The 18,048-nt window shown below is 45.8% G+C and overlaps 2 protein-coding genes and 1 non-coding gene across 20 annotated transcripts in view; 1 reads left to right on the top strand and 2 right to left on the bottom strand.

The window, feature by feature from the left end:
* The window catches only part of LOC135902791 (coiled-coil domain-containing protein AGAP005037-like), a 583,363-nt gene that overhangs the window by 432,633 nt on the left and 132,682 nt on the right, over window positions 1-18,048 (bottom strand). The gene's annotated exons all lie outside the window — the stretch shown is intronic.
* Window positions 9,073-9,214, top strand: LOC135902860 (U4 spliceosomal RNA). The gene has a single exon (XR_010564632.1). It is a non-coding gene; the product is annotated as a U4 spliceosomal RNA (small nuclear RNA).
* The window catches only part of LOC135902789 (uncharacterized), a 36,602-nt gene continuing 36,279 nt past the window's right edge, over window positions 17,726-18,048 (bottom strand). For all 4 annotated transcript variants that reach the window (XM_065433032.2, XM_070532424.1, XM_070532425.1 and 1 more), the window contains one exon: window positions 17,726-17,859. In XM_065433032.2, coding sequence (XP_065289104.2) covers window positions 17,812-17,859 — 48 coding nt within the window. In that variant the 3' untranslated portion in view covers window positions 17,726-17,811. The remainder of the gene's footprint in view (window positions 17,860-18,048) is intronic.

Below are 18,048 nucleotides of genomic sequence, written 5' to 3'. Positions count from 1 at the left end.
TTCTGTGAGGCGTAATTTATCAGCGCCGAGTTGCGACAGCGCGGCTGCCATTAAGCCGGTGTTTAGTTCGCAGCGGCTGCTATAGGCGTTAGTTCTCGACACGTGTGTGTAAACTCTGCGTCTTCAAGCCTGAGCTGTACCTGTAAACTGGCTACGTGTGAACACTGAGTGTCTATAGGTTAAAACGTGTACATATGAAGATTATCAATAAGTGACTAGTACGATGTGTGGCGAAAGGCTCGAGAATGTGTTTACTACGACGCTACGTTGATGGGAAACGATCACCGAGTAAAAAAAAAAGGCGTTTAGAGTCATTGTTGAAGGCGACTGAAGCCTCGTTCTTTCTTTACGGTGGCGAAAATAGCTTAATCTTCGGGTGCTCATGGTATGCCCTGATAAAAATAAAGTCGATGACACGGGAAGCGTTAACATAATATCGGCCCGTATGCCTCCAGAAATGTATCAAATTTAATCGTTCGTCTCTGAAAGGCTGCTGTGATACAGTAGCAGAAAACGAAGACCAAATTCGCCTTTCTTCCCTCAGGCGTTAAAAACCTCAATGCCTGCACGTTTCCGCGACGTCACGTTCCCCACGCATTGGCGCAGCGCGATTTCTTCACAATCGTCCACTTTCAGAACTAAAAGCTTTAGGCCAATGCTCCGAAAGAACCTCCGCGTTGAAGGCCTTACTCGCGCTATTAAGGTTCTTGCGGTCCACGGGGCTTCACGACCGACTCTTAAGAATGCCGCCCCCTACCGCTCTGTAGTGTACGCGCTTTGTTCGTGCTTGACTACCTTTCTTTCTATCTCCCCCTTCTACTCTGTTTCTCTTTTTATCCCTCTTAACCCTTCCCCCTGAGCAGGGTAGCCAACCGGAACTACCTCTGGTTAACCTCCCTGCCTTTCTCTGCATTATTTTCTCTCTCTCTCCAATCAGTTGCGACGGTCCTTGATTGCCCGGAGAACGATGTTGGGTGTTTAGACGTATCACATCTTTTTATTGCGATAGCAATTATATGTTCACTTCATTTGATGATGATGATGATGATGATGAAAAATTTTGTTTGTCCCTATTTAAAGGGAAGGGGGCAAAGTAATAGAGTGGGGGGGGGGGAGGAACTATTTCAAGTAGACCTCCTTTACCCTCTCAGCCCACTCCAGGATGGCCTCCTGAAGATAGGCCCTCGAGCTGCGCAACGCAGCCTCCCACTGCTCCTTAGCAGATATTAATCGCTTGAGGAAAGGGGTAAGGGAGTGCTTAGGGCACCCCCACATGACGTGGTTTAAGTCTGCTTTGGGAGAGACACAGAATTTCCAAGAGGGAGAAAGGTAAATGGCGGGTGAACGTGATGTAGGAGGTACGGGCACGGAAAGGTGCGAGTCTGCATCTGTCGCCACAGAACTTCACACCTAGGCGGGGATTTGCCCATGAGTGGCGGAAAGATTAAACGGTCTAGTCAATAGTGTACGCAGATGTCGTGATAGGTAATAAGCCGATCCCCCGCTGTAAACGGCGCCGCCTCCGTGGCGAGGTTCAACACATCTGATGCCTGAGCCCGGACTGTAAATCCTCGGGCACTGGCATGAGCCGCCTCGTTTCCGGCAAGGCCCGCATGCGCGGGAGTCCAGATTAATGCCACAGTTTGATGGAAAGGATGAGCCAAGAGGAGAGAAAGGGGTGGCTTAGAGACCCTACCCACTCCGAAGTTATGTATGGCTGCTTTGGAGTCGCTAGCGATAACTGATGAATTTGGGATTGTGAGCGCCATGGTTATGGCCGCTTCCTCCGCCACGCATGCTGCGGGCACGAGGAGAAGCTGGGGAGAGCGCACCGAGAAAGATGGTGGCTTTGTGCGCGCCCTCCTCCCGCGCGCTCAATGTTGGTGGTCACGTGGTCAAGCGCGCGCCACGGGGCTAAGGTGAATTTTCTCCTCTAGTTAATCGCTGTCCGTGCGCCTAAGTGCATAAGTGGGCGCTAACCGAGATGGCTGGTAGCTTCATGTGCGCCGTCTCCCTGCGCCTAGCGTTGGAGGTCTGGTAATCTCAAGTTTCAAACACGCGTTAAAGCGAGAGGTAGCACGAAGCGTTTGCGGCCGAAGTTGCCGCTCTTCATCACGCCAGCGTTGGGGCAGGGTGTGTTCGTGGACATAGAGTGAGACCTGTTCATGACTGCCTGTACGCGCCTGACATCGTGATTGGCAATTTAGTTAGTGAATAAATGTTAACTGCAATTGATGAGGCCCATAACACTGAACCTCACGTCATGTCGTTGTCAAGCACTATAGCTATAAATGCTCCGCCTTTCGGACTTCGTTGGGTTTCACAAAAAATCTGTCCGATGTACGTACATCACGCATTTATCATTACGCAAGTTTCCTGGCATTCGCGATGGTGATACTTTGCCATTTTAGGTCTACCTAATGGTTAGGAGAGTAGGCATAGAAATGTTAGAAACGTTTTCTTTATCAAAGCACTTGTGATCTTGATGACATACATTTGATGCGATGAGAATATTTAGGTAGTATTTGTCTCATCAATAATCGATTCCGTAGTAAACAAGGCCAGCAGCTTGGATGCCTGTAATGTGATGAAAATGGCAGTGTTTGGAAGTGTTTTTTGCGGTCTAACCCAGTCAGCTTCTACGGGTAACAGCGGTCCTGGCGCTTTTTCTCAGCCGATCGACCACGAACGTCACTGCTTGGAGGCGCCGCGGTGGCTCACGCTGTTTTCCCGCGTCTGTTCACCTTCGAACGTGTGCATGGGCGCGCGCGCGCGATGGCGCAGCTCTAGCCGTAGCTCTAGCGACTCAGTTTCGCGACTATAAGTACTCACAGTCGCGTGGGATGTACACCCCACCACAAAAGTGTACGGACCACGATATCCCAGAAAACGTTCAATTCTCAAGCATCCTGCAGCAGTAGCCAGTGAAACTGCATACGACAATGTTGTTAGCATATTCCAGTCGTGGCCCGAAATGCAAATACCAGGCTGCGTTGTGAGGTTGCGGAGATGTTCAGCTTTTCTCTGATTTCGTGGCCCGCAATATTTTGCGGCCGGATGTACGTGCCTACGAAGCCTGGTAGCCTCCGGGTTGCTGTTTACGCTCAACAGCGGCAAAGGTCTCGCATGCTTGCTATATCGCTGTCCTTGCTTTATTAATTATAGCGAAACTAATTAATAAAAGCCTGTGCACATACTTCGACTTGTATTTAGGCATGCGCAATTAAGCTGCCCTATGCTTCTTAGAGTACGCTTTCCACTTTCATGTTACGGCCAATTTTTGTGGAGGAGTCCGCCGATTGTTCTCTTTGCTCTGTCTTTTATTAACGCGAATAGCAGTCTTTGCCTACTTCAGCCGCTTTGAATCTATCTATCTATCTATCTATCTATCTATCTATCTATCTATCTATCTATCTATCTATCTATCTATCTATCTATCTATCTATCTATCTATCTATCTATCTATCTATCTATCTATCTATCTATCTATCTATCTATCTATCTATCTATCTATCTATCTATCTATCTATCTATCTATCTATCTATCTATCTATCTATCTATCTATCTATCTATCTATCTATCTATCTATCTATCTATCTATCTATCTATCTATCTATCTATCTATCTATCTACCTACCTACCTGCTTGGGCTACTATATGTGTGTGCTCCTGGCCGTGATGCCGTCGTGGTCGTCCAACTTCCGTCATCCCACCTTCGTGATATCTTAATGTCGTCATGCCGTCGTGACGCCTTCTACACGGACCCCGTGACCCAAGTTGTCTAATAGCTTGGGCCACTAGGTACGGGCTCGTGGGGCTCAGCGCGTCGGCGTCATACCATCGTCGTCATGCCTCCATGCTGATGGGCGACCTTCGCAAGCGAGTGCTACAGCAAAGTGGGACCATATCGGAGTACGTGGCATATAGCCGAAGCAACCGCGACACGTGCTTAATAAACATGACTTCAGGATTATGGTGTGTCGCCCCATTGCTATTCTCATTACCGTCGACAGACATCGCGAGACGAGTTCTGCCGTAATTTTTTTTTACTTCGCAATTCAGATGTGCACAAGCCCTCAGAATTATTTATTTTTGCTACCTGTTCCCCACCCCCACGCTTTGAGCGTAAGGATACCAACCATGTGTAAACCAGCTAACCTCTCTGCTTTTCTTAATTGTTTTTCTCCAATCTTTATTGTTCAGCGGTTGGTTGCTTCAGCACCGATAAATCCGTGACTTGGCGTGACGGACTTTTGTTCGTCACGTCACGTCAAGCTGTTGCCTGAATTTTAGGGAGGAAAATTTGGTTTTCGTTTCTGCGTGCCCTGTTCTGGCTCCCAAGGCTAGTGTGGTTGTTTTGTACTCGTATGAGCTTAGTTAGAAGTATAGCTAAAAACATCATTCCGATATTGTGTCTTTAATCGTATGTGTTCTTACCCATAGCTAGCTCATGACTGTCGACGCCTTATCTTTGACACGCACGCGACTGAAGCACGGAACTGCACTTACCACGCATCTCTGCCATCACAGAAGTAGGGCAATTTGTCGAAGAAGTTGCACGCAGCGCTGGACAGATGTCTAGGAGGAAACTGTTACGCGAGGCGCTATTGCTTTACTGCGTATAAGGTGATGTTTGGAATAGCTTGCGATGTTTGTTGCGGCAATAAAAGAAGTGCAGCTAGCGTTGCATTTACAAAGATTGCTGAATGCCCCAATGGCCCCGTAGTGTTCTCAAAAACTCGGAGGAAAGCATTACCGTCCGTGTTTTCGGATGTCAAAAGAGCGCGCAGGCTTTTCAAATGAATTGCGTTGCAAAGCAATCGCCGGTACGCCTTTGTTCGCGTGGAAACCGGAATCCCAATGCGAGCACTCAAAGCCACGGTTGGATTGAACAGGAGACCAAGAGAAAAGCGGGTTTTAACGAGAAACCCGAGACGTCAGCGTTGCCGAAGGCCTGGCATGCTAGCCAAGACGTCGAGTGAAGCTCGACACGCATCGCCCCAACACGCACATGCAAAACAGTCACAAACGTGCACGGACATTCATGCTCCCGTTAAACCTCCCATGAGCTATTTGTTTAAGACCCTTTGTCACGAAGGACACCGGAAGCGTGCAAGCGCCCATAGGCCGAGGCCACCCGCGGCTTGAGGCAGGAGGTGCGATGCGAATCTATGGTTGCAACTGCTGTAGACAGTAGAGTGATTATAGTTGGCAAAAGGGGGGGTTCGGTGTAAAATGGGAACTATATGACACTTGTATCCGCCTCTCCGGTGTGAGTAAACAGGCAATGAAGTCATGAGGTGTACGAGGTTTATCGACCAGTTGCGTGGTCTTAAGTTTCCGTACAGCGTGGCGCGGTGCCTGCGGTTGAAAAGAGGTTCCACATTCGCCGCCATGTCCGCGGGGGGCGCTGGCTAACACTCCCAGGCCTAATCTGGTACGCGCACACAAAATACCAGGGAAAGTACACGGGAGGATGGCCGCCGCGGTACAGCGTCATTTGCAAAGCACAATGGAAGCGCGATGAGGACAATGTGGGCTGGGCTCCCGCCTGTACCACGTGATTCTCATTCGTCCACTTCATTTTGCTTTTTCTTGTTATTTATAAATTTAATTTTAAAGAATAACTATCAATTTCCCCCGCCGCTTCCTCTGGCTTCTTTGCTGTGTACGTTTGTAGCTGACACTAGAAAATAGAGCTTCTCGGATGTCCTAATTCTCGTTCTCTATAGTGTAAGCACGCGTGCTGCAGATGTTAGTGAAAGAAGAGAGGGGGGAGTATGGATAGAAGAGAGCCCACTTGCAACTGCCCAAAAAACGTAAACTGCGTTGCCCTAGATGCCCTACACTCGCATGACGCACTGTTAAGTCGTAGTCAGAATATACTTGCGACGACGGGACACTTGAGACCGTGTGCACTTTGCACGTCTTCGCACAATATGGCAGAGAGGGCGGTCCATTTTTCGTCCCCTTATTCTTCGAGAACCAATATGTTCATGAAGCCTTCATATATGGGCTGGGGCACTGGACATTTAGGTAATACCCCCCCCAAACTACGAGCAAACGTTATCACGTGGCCGAATCAAGCTCTCGTTTTTATCTCTTTATGAAGTCAAATGTTACATTCGCGTACTTTTTTTACCATCTTTTAGTACTAAGCTAGCATATATACTGCGTGATCGTAATTTCGCTGTAACTTTTTCTTTCTCACGTCCAAAAGCTGTGGTGTTTGTTGTTTGCAGCCCTCCACAATATCGCGGTCCGTCGACAAAAGCGCCATCGCTTGGAACGAAGTATTTTCAGGTACACGGTATAAGAAGGAAACTGTCGCAGGTACTATTCGGTTGATATGTTTGTAACTCTGGCTGAAGATTTCAGCCCACTTCTGCTAGTAGCTTGCCGCTGGACGCCTTTAATTTGCTGACGAGTCCTCGCTTGCGGCACGCGATGGTCGGCATGCAAAAAAAAAAGAAAGAAGAAGCTACAGAGATTCTGAGAACAACGAAAAAGCGGGCGTAGGCATCTTCTCGCTTCCGCTTGGCTGGTCATTCTTCTTGAGACTGCCAGACTTCACACCTGTTTTTGAAGCCGAGCTTTTAGCAATTCTTTTAGCGCTTCGGGAACTCCCGTCGAACTAAATAAGTGCGGGTATTATAACAGATTCCCTTTCGGTCTGTACTTCGCTTACGGCTTCACCCAATTCGCCACCACTAAAGACGTTTCTAACATTAGTTCCTCCACAGTTCCATTCTCTAAAACTATTATGGGTACCTGGACATTTGCGGCTTATATTCAAATGAAATGGCAGACGCATTAGCGCGAGCATCCCTGAGTGGACCTATAATGCCTGTTCTTCCTTTGGTGGCTCACATAACAGCAATCAGATATAGAAAATATTCATTTCATAGAGATGTCAGTGAATCAATAACAACATGGACAGAATATCAGCACCTCAAATTTCCGTGGAAAATCCGGTGGTGTCCATCAAGACAATCAGAAGTAGCGATCACGAGATTACGCTGCCGTGTCCCTCCACTAAATCTATATTTACACAGGACTGGTCTGACGCCATCACCTCTGTGTCCATACTGCCAAGAAACAGAATCACTAGATGATTATTTTTTGGTATGTCGACGATACAAATTGTTAAAAAGACATCTAGAACTTCCGTTCGCAAAATTAGGGTTAATGTTACCAACAGAAATCATACTATCTTTCGGTGCGTCAATTATAGGGGTCAGCCACAGGGACGTATTTTATGCCGTTTGCAGTTACATACAGTCAACAAAACGAATAACTTTTTAACTTTTGTCTTGTATTTTGTCTGTATTTGTGTGTTTTCTTATCTCTCTTTCGATATATTTTTTTTCTCATCGAATAAGTAGCACTTCAAAAGAATAGGTGAACGTTTCAGCACACAATTCTTGGCGAATCCCCCAGTGTGGGTATGAGCCATAACATGAGGCAATGATCATCATCATCATCATTGTCCACTAATACGTAAGCTTTGTTTGGCTCGACGTAACATTTCTGCGGAAAACCGCAAAGCGCAGAGAAATAATGAATAAAAGGAAAATCAGACATCCACTCAATCGTAGCAATTTTTACGACTGGGTGGATGTCTAATTTTCCCTTTATTAACTGTTTGGCTCGGATGTGACTTTGTTTTTCTTAGTTTTGCTTGCTTGCTTTCCTAGCTTATGCGCGTCTACCCATGGCCTTTCCGATGACAAAGAATGCTTAGGCTTTAGTAGACAATTGTTAGATTTTCTCGCCGCATCCGACCCATTCCATGCAATCGTACAAATAGAGCCTAAACTCCGGGGATGAGGGCGTCTCGACAGATGAGCAGTCGAATGGGGACACCAGCTGCCGCAGTAGCTGAGGCGTTGCGCGAGCAGAGAGCGCATCGCCGCGATGCATGTCGTCCCCGCTCTCGCTCCCGGAAGCCTGCGTTACACGCGCGTTCCTTGTCCGCGCAAGCTCTCGCCTGCGTTCTGACTGCGCCTCGGTGAGGCCCAATTAAAACGCGCCAAGCGTCTCAACGCTCTCGCTTGTCCTCGAGGTGGTGTTCATAACGTGTAGGGCGCTCAGCAGCATTGGGCCACTACAATATCTCTAGTTGACCCACACCCAAATTTCAAGTTGGCCCAACCCCACATGCCAGCCCAAATTTCCAGTAGGCCCACCCTGAAATTGAAAAAAAAAGTCGCAGTTTCGACGGAAAGGCGAAGCGCCGATTGCGATAGCAAATTAGTGGAAAGCTGTACGAAGTAAGGATAGTAATTTTAGCAGCCGCATAAACTTGTAAACATTCGCTTACTAATTAAGAATAATAGAATAGCTGTAACTTTACCGAAACGACCATGAGAGAACCAATACGTAGGCGGCTGTCTCATGACCTACATGGCAAGCATGTCATGACCTATGACTTATGTTCGTCATTCAATATCGTCACACTATGTCAAGTTAAAAAAACGACCATAAGAGCACCAAGACGTAGGCGGCTAAATACATAGATACTGTCAAAGTGGCAAATGTTCGCAAAGAAATGCTTCGCATTTGATTTCCCCCCCCCCCCCCCCCCCCCGGTTTTTGTTTCAATTCTGGTTCGATACTGGCCACGGTTTTGGCCACGACGGCCACCATTCTGGCCACGGCGGCCGCATTTTGACGGGGGCGAAATGCTACAACACCCGCGTACTTAAATTTAAGTGCACGTTAAAGAACCCCAGATGGTCCAAATTTCCGGAACCCCTCACTATGGTGTGCTTCATAATCAGAGCGTGGATTTGGCACGTAAAAACCCATAATTTAACCCTGTTCGCAGCGAGATCAGGCTGTATCAATACATTGTGTAAGCACTATAGCAAGTTTATTCAAATAGTTTTACATCAAGTATTGATTCTAAATAAAAGAAGTGGTTACAGTAAGCACATTAATCATAAGAATACAGTTTATTTTCACTCATCGTAGTATTAGCTGAGAAAAACAGAGTCGTCTCACTCAAAGGCCTTGTCAATATAAGACGGTCTGTTGCAATAGGGTCAAATTGAAACTGAGGTTATGTTAGCTTTGCGCAGAGGCGGTGTCGTACCCTATGAAGTGCTAACTGAGGGGCGACTATTGCTAGTTGAAAACTTTTCCCAATACCCCGCCGGGACGACGTGAAACACCGTCGGCCATGGCAATTTTTGGATGGCCCTACGGGGCTTCGTTTTCAAACCAAAGAAAGACTTTCCGAACGGTTCACAGCTAGTGCATAATGTCACAAGTGCTTCACGTCAGGGGCTCCGCCACCCCTTCTGACCGAGGTAATTTTATTCGTTACGAGTAGCGGCTCGTGCGGGGCTGTTGTAGTTCTCCAATTTTTCGGCTACCGATGCAATGGCGAATAGTCTGGTTGATGTGGCATGAGCGAAAATAGCCGTGGTTGAACGTGGTTAAGCCAGTGGGTGGACAGTGGGGCTAGTTTCGCTACTGGCAAAAAAAGAAAGCGTCGCTATGACAATGGTAGTCAAACGAAAATTCAATAATTTTTGCATATGTGGCTCTATCTTTCAAACCTACCCGCCGTGGTTGCTCAGTGGTTATGGTGTTGGGCTGCTGAGCACGAGGTCGCGGGATCGCATCCCGGCCACGGCGGCCGCATTTCGATGGGGGCGAAATGCAACAAATGCGATTTTTAGGTGCACGTTAAAGAACCCCAGGTGGTCGAAAATTTCCGGAGTCCTCCACTACGGCGTGCCTCATAATTAGAAAGTGGTTTTGGCACGTAAAACCACATAATTTAAATTTATCTTTTCAACCTACATAACAATCAAGTGAAGTGATGCAATTATGCGTAAAAATAGAATGTGCTTTTGGCTGTTGTTTTTTTCAGCATCTAACATCTTTATTTCGGCCCTTCACTTGTTGCACCAACAGGCAGCGCTTTCGCTCTTAACGTTTCGGCTGCAATTTCCTTCGTCTGCTCTTGCCGCTCTCTGTGCACGCGCCGTTTTTTCTTCGTACGCTCTGTAGCTTAAAGCTTTCATTCTGTGCCTGCGAATGTTCCGGCAATGTCGGCAAAACCGAGGAAAGGATACAAGGCTTGCTGCGCGGCTGTGTGATGTGGCAACTCGGGGAGCACAACACAAGGGCGAAATTTTTCCGTTTCCCAGTGGTCGAGAGGCACGCACACTTTTTCTGCAACCGTTATGAAGGAACAAGCGCTGTGCTTATCAAAACAGCTATAGGACGAAACGAAAGATCTTCTGCACTTGTTTTCAAGTGAATACATTGTTTTGGTTTGGTGCGGCGTGGTAAGAAACTGAAGCTACTTGACCGGTTGATGCTAGCTGACGCGCAGACGGTAATTTCTAATGTTGGCGGTTGCTCTTCATTTTTTTTTTCCACGAGTAGAAAACTTGCAATTTATATTTCCCGAAGGTATTTGAATGCTTGCTGCACAGTCTGGTTAAGCTAGAGAACATTCCGGTGACCGTTTTTTTTCTGTTTTTACATCACCGCCTTTGAATGGTCAGGAACACGGCAGAAGTAAAAGAAATATCAATTACGTAGCAGTCACCGTTTGCGTTTTTAATTACAAGGAGTTCGATTTACCTTTGTGACGACATAGGTTTGCTCTACATTTCAACCCGTGCCCAGAATGGCAGATTTCTTTTGTCGCTTCTTTGTGCTCTCAACTTTGGTTTCGCTTTAAAGTGTTCTTAAATCATGAACACGCTGTATTTTGTCCATTGTTCAGAAGTGAAAAATGACAAAATGACGCTAAATGGGGAGTTCTGGAGGAACTGAGATGGGAGCAGCTGTATAACGGTTACAGTCTGTGCTCGGACCACTTCAGAGGAAAGGACTTCGCTGAACCCTGTCGTGGTCGGCTATGCCGACCGTTGGAGCGGAAGGGCAGTCCCTCATCGATGGAGGTAAGGAAACCAAGTTGTTGGTGGTTGCCAATCTGTGCGTCTGCAGTTCATTATTTTCGCACTAAAACCACTTGACTGCGCACGGCGCATGTGTCACGAGCACGGCAAGCGCTGTCTTTTCCTCGTCGTCTGCTACGGCGCCGGGTGCCCTGTGACGTCACGCAGCGAAATTTGCTCCGCGTGCGCCAAGAAACCCCGTGCTCGTCAGTTTCTCGTTATCGCTTGCTCGTCTGCGGCGCGCGGTGTTCCCGCTTATAGGCTAAACTTAAAAGCCGAACAGTTTCCGCAGACAGTGAACGAATTCCAATTCGTAAAATGTCGCGCCTTGCAAGGCGCTGCAGCATACACGACACGGCGAAGCCAGTTCTCGCCGCGCGGTGCCGTCTTCTCCCTAAGCTTGGTTGGACCACTTCATAGCAGAAATTCTTCCGGAGCGAAAATTCCTACAATGTTGCCCAGTGTAGCTTTAAACTATTGGAGCCTAGTTTTGCTCTTATAGGTATTTTGCAGAAAAATCAAGCCAAATAAAACGCTCAATTACCTAATTCTTAACGAGATGAATCAAAACTTTCATCGATCAAGAAAGTTTGCTCCAAGAACTCATGCTAAGTATAATGAGCTAGATATCGAGAACCCATCAATGCTGAACATGTTACACGAATATATGGCAGCAGTGAAACTTGGAACCTAGCCTATTAAATTTTGAGGGCGTATTTCTACTTGAAATCCTGCAACCAAATATAATTCCAACTTACCTGCATGGATTAAAAGCACTATTTTAAGAAGATACTTGCGTTTTTTGTCACGTGCACTAGAAATTCAATAATTAACAGGCCAGTCATGTCGTGTTTTCATAAACTTGAATCGATGTCAAATGGCACGCATGTGTTGCCAATGGAATTCGCCTTAGAGTGGAACATGAACAGACAGGGCGCGGCGCTTGTCCTGTGTGCCTGTGCGCAGTGTTCCTTTACACAACGTGCAACTTCGGCGAAAACGTGCCAACTAGCGCGACGAGATGTTCTGATGATGTACCTGTCTTTACAGGTTCTACGCTGTCGCAGCGAGGCCAAAAGCGGAAAGTATACTCACCAGAGAACTGCCGTAAGACTACCGCGAGGAAAGCACTACAGAAGTTGATGTACCATGTGAGCCCAAGTTCTACCAACTCTTGCAGTTTCAAGTGACGCTCCATCAACGCATACAAAAGGGAAGGACAGGGAGAAATGTTTTCCGGAGCACGTTGGTGTGGTCCCGCACTTGTGCGATGTGTCCAGTGTACTGAAAGATAAGCTAAGCAGCAGTGTACTATAGAATATTTTGCTCTGATAAGCGTCGCACAGACCTACTGCAGTAGTTCTGTTATGCGTGGCTTACGCTGTACGTAAACTATATCAATCTGGGCCTCAAAAAACAGCGTGAGAGGAAACGCGCTGCAAGACGAAAGCTCCGACAGCATGAAAATTAATAAGAAATGTCTTACTGATATTTTATTTTCTTCTTTTTGTAATTCCGATAGCTCTCAGGACAATCTCCTGACTAGCCTATTTGTATAAAATATTTTGGCATATTTCAATATTTGCATAAACATCGTGCAACGTATTCTTTGTGCTGACTGTCATCGCTCCCACCCTTGCACCCTCCTCTTAAAATATTACATTGCTACCACACATGTATCTTGGGATGCTAGAATCTTCTTGAGCTTACTTCAGTAAAGTTGCGGAAGTACTGTTTTTTTATTGAAGTGAATGTTAGGAGAGGTTGGCACCTTTATGGTGGCACCGGCTACTCCTTGTCACTTGGCAAACGAAACGAATTTGCGTAAAAAGGGAGAATAGCGACACAAAATATAACACTCAGTAGAACACCGGATCAATAAAAAATATACAATCCAACAGTACATGAGTCGCAAAGTTCTGCTCGGCACTCTTCAGTGGTCTCATTTATATGGCAAAGTGGGGAGGGGGGGAGGCTCATTTCGACAAACGCACGAATAATCTTAATAAGCAAAGAAAGCATGCTGTGCCAGAAACGAGTGTTCTAGAAAAGTTGTAATGCTTTCGCCTCCTTATTGTGTCGACACCTAAATTCTCATAACGGATGATCTCCAGCCAGTGATGAAACTCGTAACATTGCTCTAACACCTGTCCTATGCTTCAAACAAGTGGTACAGAAATGAGCCTATAGGCATTCTTAACCAAAGTGCGTAATGTACATTCAGCGTATTTGAGGAACGTCTTGAAAACCATTCAAAAGAAATCTGTTCTGAGCAGGTGTCGCCCTGATGCATTGAATGCAGCAGAGTTGCGTTGATTTCAGAAAATATATTTCTCCTTGTTCCGAATATACACGTTCAATAATACCTTTGTGATCACTCTGTTCTTGCTCAAGCTCTACTGATGATCGACCCCCGACTGACACATGCTGCTTGCTGCATTTACTGTTTTTCAATAAAAAAAATTTAGCGCTATTTGCGCTATTTGTTGTAATTGTCTTGGAACTGTGTCATTTATACCTAGACGACGATAGAACAAACAAAATGCATTACACATTTGAGGAAACATATGCAATATGCTCACGAGGAATTTCGTATTGATATCTTTTTCGCAGTGTTACAGAACTGAATGAAGCTTACATCTTACAATGATCTTACATGTTGTATTGCGAAACAACCACATGTGAAAAAATACTTTCAACATTTTCAATATAATTTGCTGAATATTTATCGGTACATTAGCACAAGAAGAGCTATGGAGAAAATTGAGTAGGCATAGCAGGTCGTTTTGACTACCAAGTATACCCGTTGTATGGAAGAAAAAAAGGAAGTTTTTGTTACTTGCATGAAAAAAATGGGGATCGGCAGCTCTTGATAGTCTTTTTATTATTCACGATTAACTGTAGCGACAAAAATTGCTTCCGTAGAGTTGTGTTGTGCACAGCAAACAAACATGGCCTCTGTAGCAATTTTTGGTCCACGAGAAGTTGTAAAAAGCTATCCTACGCATGTATGATCGTAGTGCAGAACACGCCCATTTGTACTAATGAGACACTCAGATCTACATTACTGTATGGTGTATTGAATACCTTGTTGTACGATAGCTTCCTAATAAAAACAGTGAATAGAATATATTTTTCTGCCTACTAATGTTTTGTCGGAACAAAATAGCGGTGCGGCATGGCACGCTGGCTCGTGCATCTTGAACACAAAACGATAAGTTTTCACACAGGCGTTGCACATTAGTTGTTCGAAAAGAAAATTAGAAGTAGGAGGGGGGGTTGTAAACGATCTGAAAGAGGAAAGCGATCTGAAAAATTAATGCAAGCGGTGTTGCTTTCCGTTGGCGCCTGCAAAGAATTGTGCTCGTCGAGCGCATAGCAGACGACGAGCGAGATGGCGTTTCTCCCTCGCGCATCAGCAAAACCCTTGCCATGGAAACAGGCTTCATTTTTTCTTTCGTTTTTCTCCTCTCGGAGTTTGGCCTGCCAAGCAACAGGGGAGAAATGTAGCTCGTGACGCAATTACCGTTTACCGTGGGGTATACCAGCTGACCTAGCCATAGTTAAACCAAGTTTGTCGAGCGATAGCATGGTTTTGCTTTCTTTGGGAAAGGACACAGACACTGCTCAGCGCCGTCAGCAGCTACCACATGTAATACTGCGCCACAAGACAACACACAGACACTGCACAGTGGGGCAGCAGCAGCGAGTGAATTGACCTTCATGCTGCGTCTCGTTTAACGCGAATTAAGCGTCGAAAGCACAATGCATGCGAAGCTACTGGCATTCGGCGCACTTTGTCCACATCGCAGAACGCTTTCAAGATACCCGCCGTGGTTGCTCAGTGGCTATGGTGTTGGGCTGCTGAGCACGAGGTCGCGGGATCGAATCCCGGCCACGGCGGCCGCATTTCGATGGGGGCGAAATGCGAAAACACCCGTGTGCTTAGATTTAGGTGCACGTTAAAGAACCCCAGGTGGTCAAAATTTCCGGAGTCCTCCACTACGGCGTGCCTCATAATCAGAAAGTGGTTTTGGCACGTAAAACTCCAAATATTATTATTATACGCTTTCAAGATGTGGGCGCCCACGCGGCATGCGAAGCAGCCGATGGCAGCGGCAGACTAAGTGCCAGTTTGATCTTGGCTGAGCTTGAAGGTGAGATTTACGGAACCTGGCCTTTTCTGAGTTTGTACCTGGAGTAATAGAGTTGTCGCTATCATGGGGCACTTCGATTCTTGTCTATTACGTGTCTTGGTATTGGCATGTCATTACGGGCTATGACGTGGTTTCTTCTCATTTTCTCACTACATGTATTTTTATTGCGTAAGCATTCTTTGGCATGTACTTCGGCACCATCACGCGGAAAGTGTGATGCCTTGTATTTGCACAAAAAATGGGTAATTTGCAAAGTTAAGACATTTAGTAATTGTAATAATGCAAATGTAAATGATTGGTGCCTTTATAAGTGATAAGAAACAATGTCAAAATAGAGAGCACCCATAGAGATACATAGGACTCCTCAGAAATTGAATTGGGTAGCTTATAGTACGGGTGGGACAACTGAAATTTGGGGCTGGGTCAACTTGAAATGTGGAGTAGGTCAGCTTAAATGGGGGTGGTTGAGCTTGAAAGTTGCAGGTGAGCCAACTGAAATTTGGGGGTGGGCTGACTTAAATTAGAGAATGGGTCAACTTAAATTAGGGATTGAGCGAACTTGAAATTTGGACATAGGCTAAATTAAATTTGGGGGTTGGCCAAGTTGAAATTTCAATGTCGGTCAAAGTAAATTTTGGTGTGTGCCAAGTGAAATTTGGTGGCGGGGCAACTTGAAATTTAGGGATGGGCTAACTAAAAATTTCGAGGTGAGTCAAGAGTGGGTGAACTTGAAATGTGGGGGTGGGCCAAGTTATATTTGGGGTTGGGAAAACTTGAAATTCGGACGTGGGCTAACTTCAATTTGGGAGTGGGCCAATTTAAATTTGGGAGTGGGCCTACTTAAATTTGGGAGTGGGCCTACTTAAAAATTGAGGGTGTGCCAACTTAAATACGCGGGTGGGCCAGCTTGAATTTTGGGGGAGGACCAACTTGAAATTTGGGGGTGGGCCAACTTGAAATGGGGGAGGGGGGAGGGGTTTGGCCAACTTCAGCTTTGAAGATGGCTCAACTTAAATTTTAGGATGGGCCAAGTTAAAATCTGGGGTAGTGCTACTGGAACTTTAGGGGTGACCCAACTTGAAATTTTGGGGTGGGCCAATACGAAATGTGGGCCTTTATAAGTGTTAAGAAACAATGTCAAAATAGAGAGCACCCATAGAGATACATAGGGCTCCTCAGAAATTGAATTGGGTAGCTTATAGTACGGGTGGGACAACTGAAATTTGGGGCTGGGTCAACTTGAAATGTGGAGTAGGCCAGCTTAAATGGGGGTGGTTGAACTTGAAAGTTGCAGGTGAGCCAACTGAAATTTGGGGGTGGGCTGACTTAAATTAGAGAATGGGTCAACTTAAATTAGGGATTGAGCGAACTTGAAATTTGGACATAGGCTAAATTAAATTTGGGGGTTGGCCAAGTTGAAATTTCAATGTCGGTCAAAGTAAATTTTGGTGTGTGCCAAGTGAAATTTGGTGCCGGGGCAACTTGAAATTTAGGAATGGGCTAACTAAAAATTTCGAGGTGAGTCAAGAGTGGGTGAACTTGAAATGTGGGGGTGGGCCAAGTTATATTTGGGGTTGGGAAAACTTGAAATTCGGACGTGGGCTAACTTCAATTTGGGAATGGGCCAATTTAAATTTGGGAGTAGGCCTACTTAAATTTGGGAGTGGGCCTACTTAAAAATTGAGGGTGTGCCGACTTAAATACGCGGGTGGGCCAGCTTGAATTTTGGGGGAGGGCCAACTTGAAATTTGGGGGTGGGCCAACTTGAAATGGGGGAGGGGGGAGGGGTTTGGCCAACTTGAGCTTTGAAGTTGGCTCAACTTAAATTTTAGGATGGGCCAAGTTAAAATCTGGGGTAGTGCTACTGGAACTTTAGGGGTGACCCAACTTGAAATTTTGGGGTGGGCCAATACGAAATGTGGGATGGGCCAACTTGAAATTTAGGGATGGGCCAAATAAAATTTGGGAGCATGCCTATGCATACTTAGACAACTCCAGTAGAATGTTTGCATTCTTTGATATTGTTGTTTCTGCTACACGAAAAGGAGTAGCCATCAGCATTATAGGGTAACTACATCTGTTTCTTTTATTTTCATTTCAATAAAGAGAAATGGTTATATGGACATAGGCAGGATAGAGCCAGAGAGAGATATCTCGTAAGAAAAAAGGCATAGAAGTTCGCCTCGTACTCCGTGTTTGAGCAAGCGGGAATGGGAACAACTGGAAAGGGAGAAGTTGAAGAGAATAATGACGAGAAAGAGAAAAAGGCAGATGCACGTATTTAAAGTGACCAAAAATGGAAAGACCTATCATTGGATTAGCACATTCAGTTCATTTTCTCTCAGAAAAGGCCACAAATGCCTTCATGGCCTAATGCACAGAATATTTTGGCCATGAGTCGAAAAGAATAATTTCATAAAGAGGCCAGTTGAGTTTCAACGATTGAGCCATTAATTGCCTATATCGCGAGTGCAGTGGGCACCATAATTAAGCTGGTAGGGAAGGCTCATTTTATGCAGAAATGTCCTGCTCGTGCGCTTTACTGGGAGAAGATAAGCGTCACTGAGTGCCAACGTAGCGAGGATAGGAAATCTGTTTGTGATGATGAAATTTGTTTGTGATGAGAGTAGTCATTCTGGGGATCATAGAAGGAAACAGCCATGTGCCGAACATCACGTCGACCGTGACGTTGAGCCTTTTATTGTTTATTATAGTCGGCAACCAGCGATCACCTAAAGAGATGCGAGTGCGGGTAAATTGTTTTAACAACGCAGTTCTGAAAAAGAGGGAGAAAACAAACAACACAGACAAATCAGCAAAAGCTTACCTCACGTCAAACAAACTTAAGCAAGACGCGACGTGTCTACTCTGTAGTTCCGGTGCTTGCTTTATTCACTAGAGTGCCAAGCAACACAACAGGTCCGGCCTACTCGTGAAGCAAGCAGTCTGTTTTTTGTCGTTTGCT

The sequence above is a fragment of the Dermacentor albipictus genome, chromosome 1 (genome assembly GCF_038994185.2).
Source record: "Dermacentor albipictus isolate Rhodes 1998 colony chromosome 1, USDA_Dalb.pri_finalv2, whole genome shotgun sequence".
Lineage (NCBI taxonomy): Eukaryota > Metazoa > Arthropoda > Arachnida > Ixodida > Ixodidae > Dermacentor > Dermacentor albipictus.
This window is presented reverse-complemented; position numbering and strand designations above follow the sequence as displayed.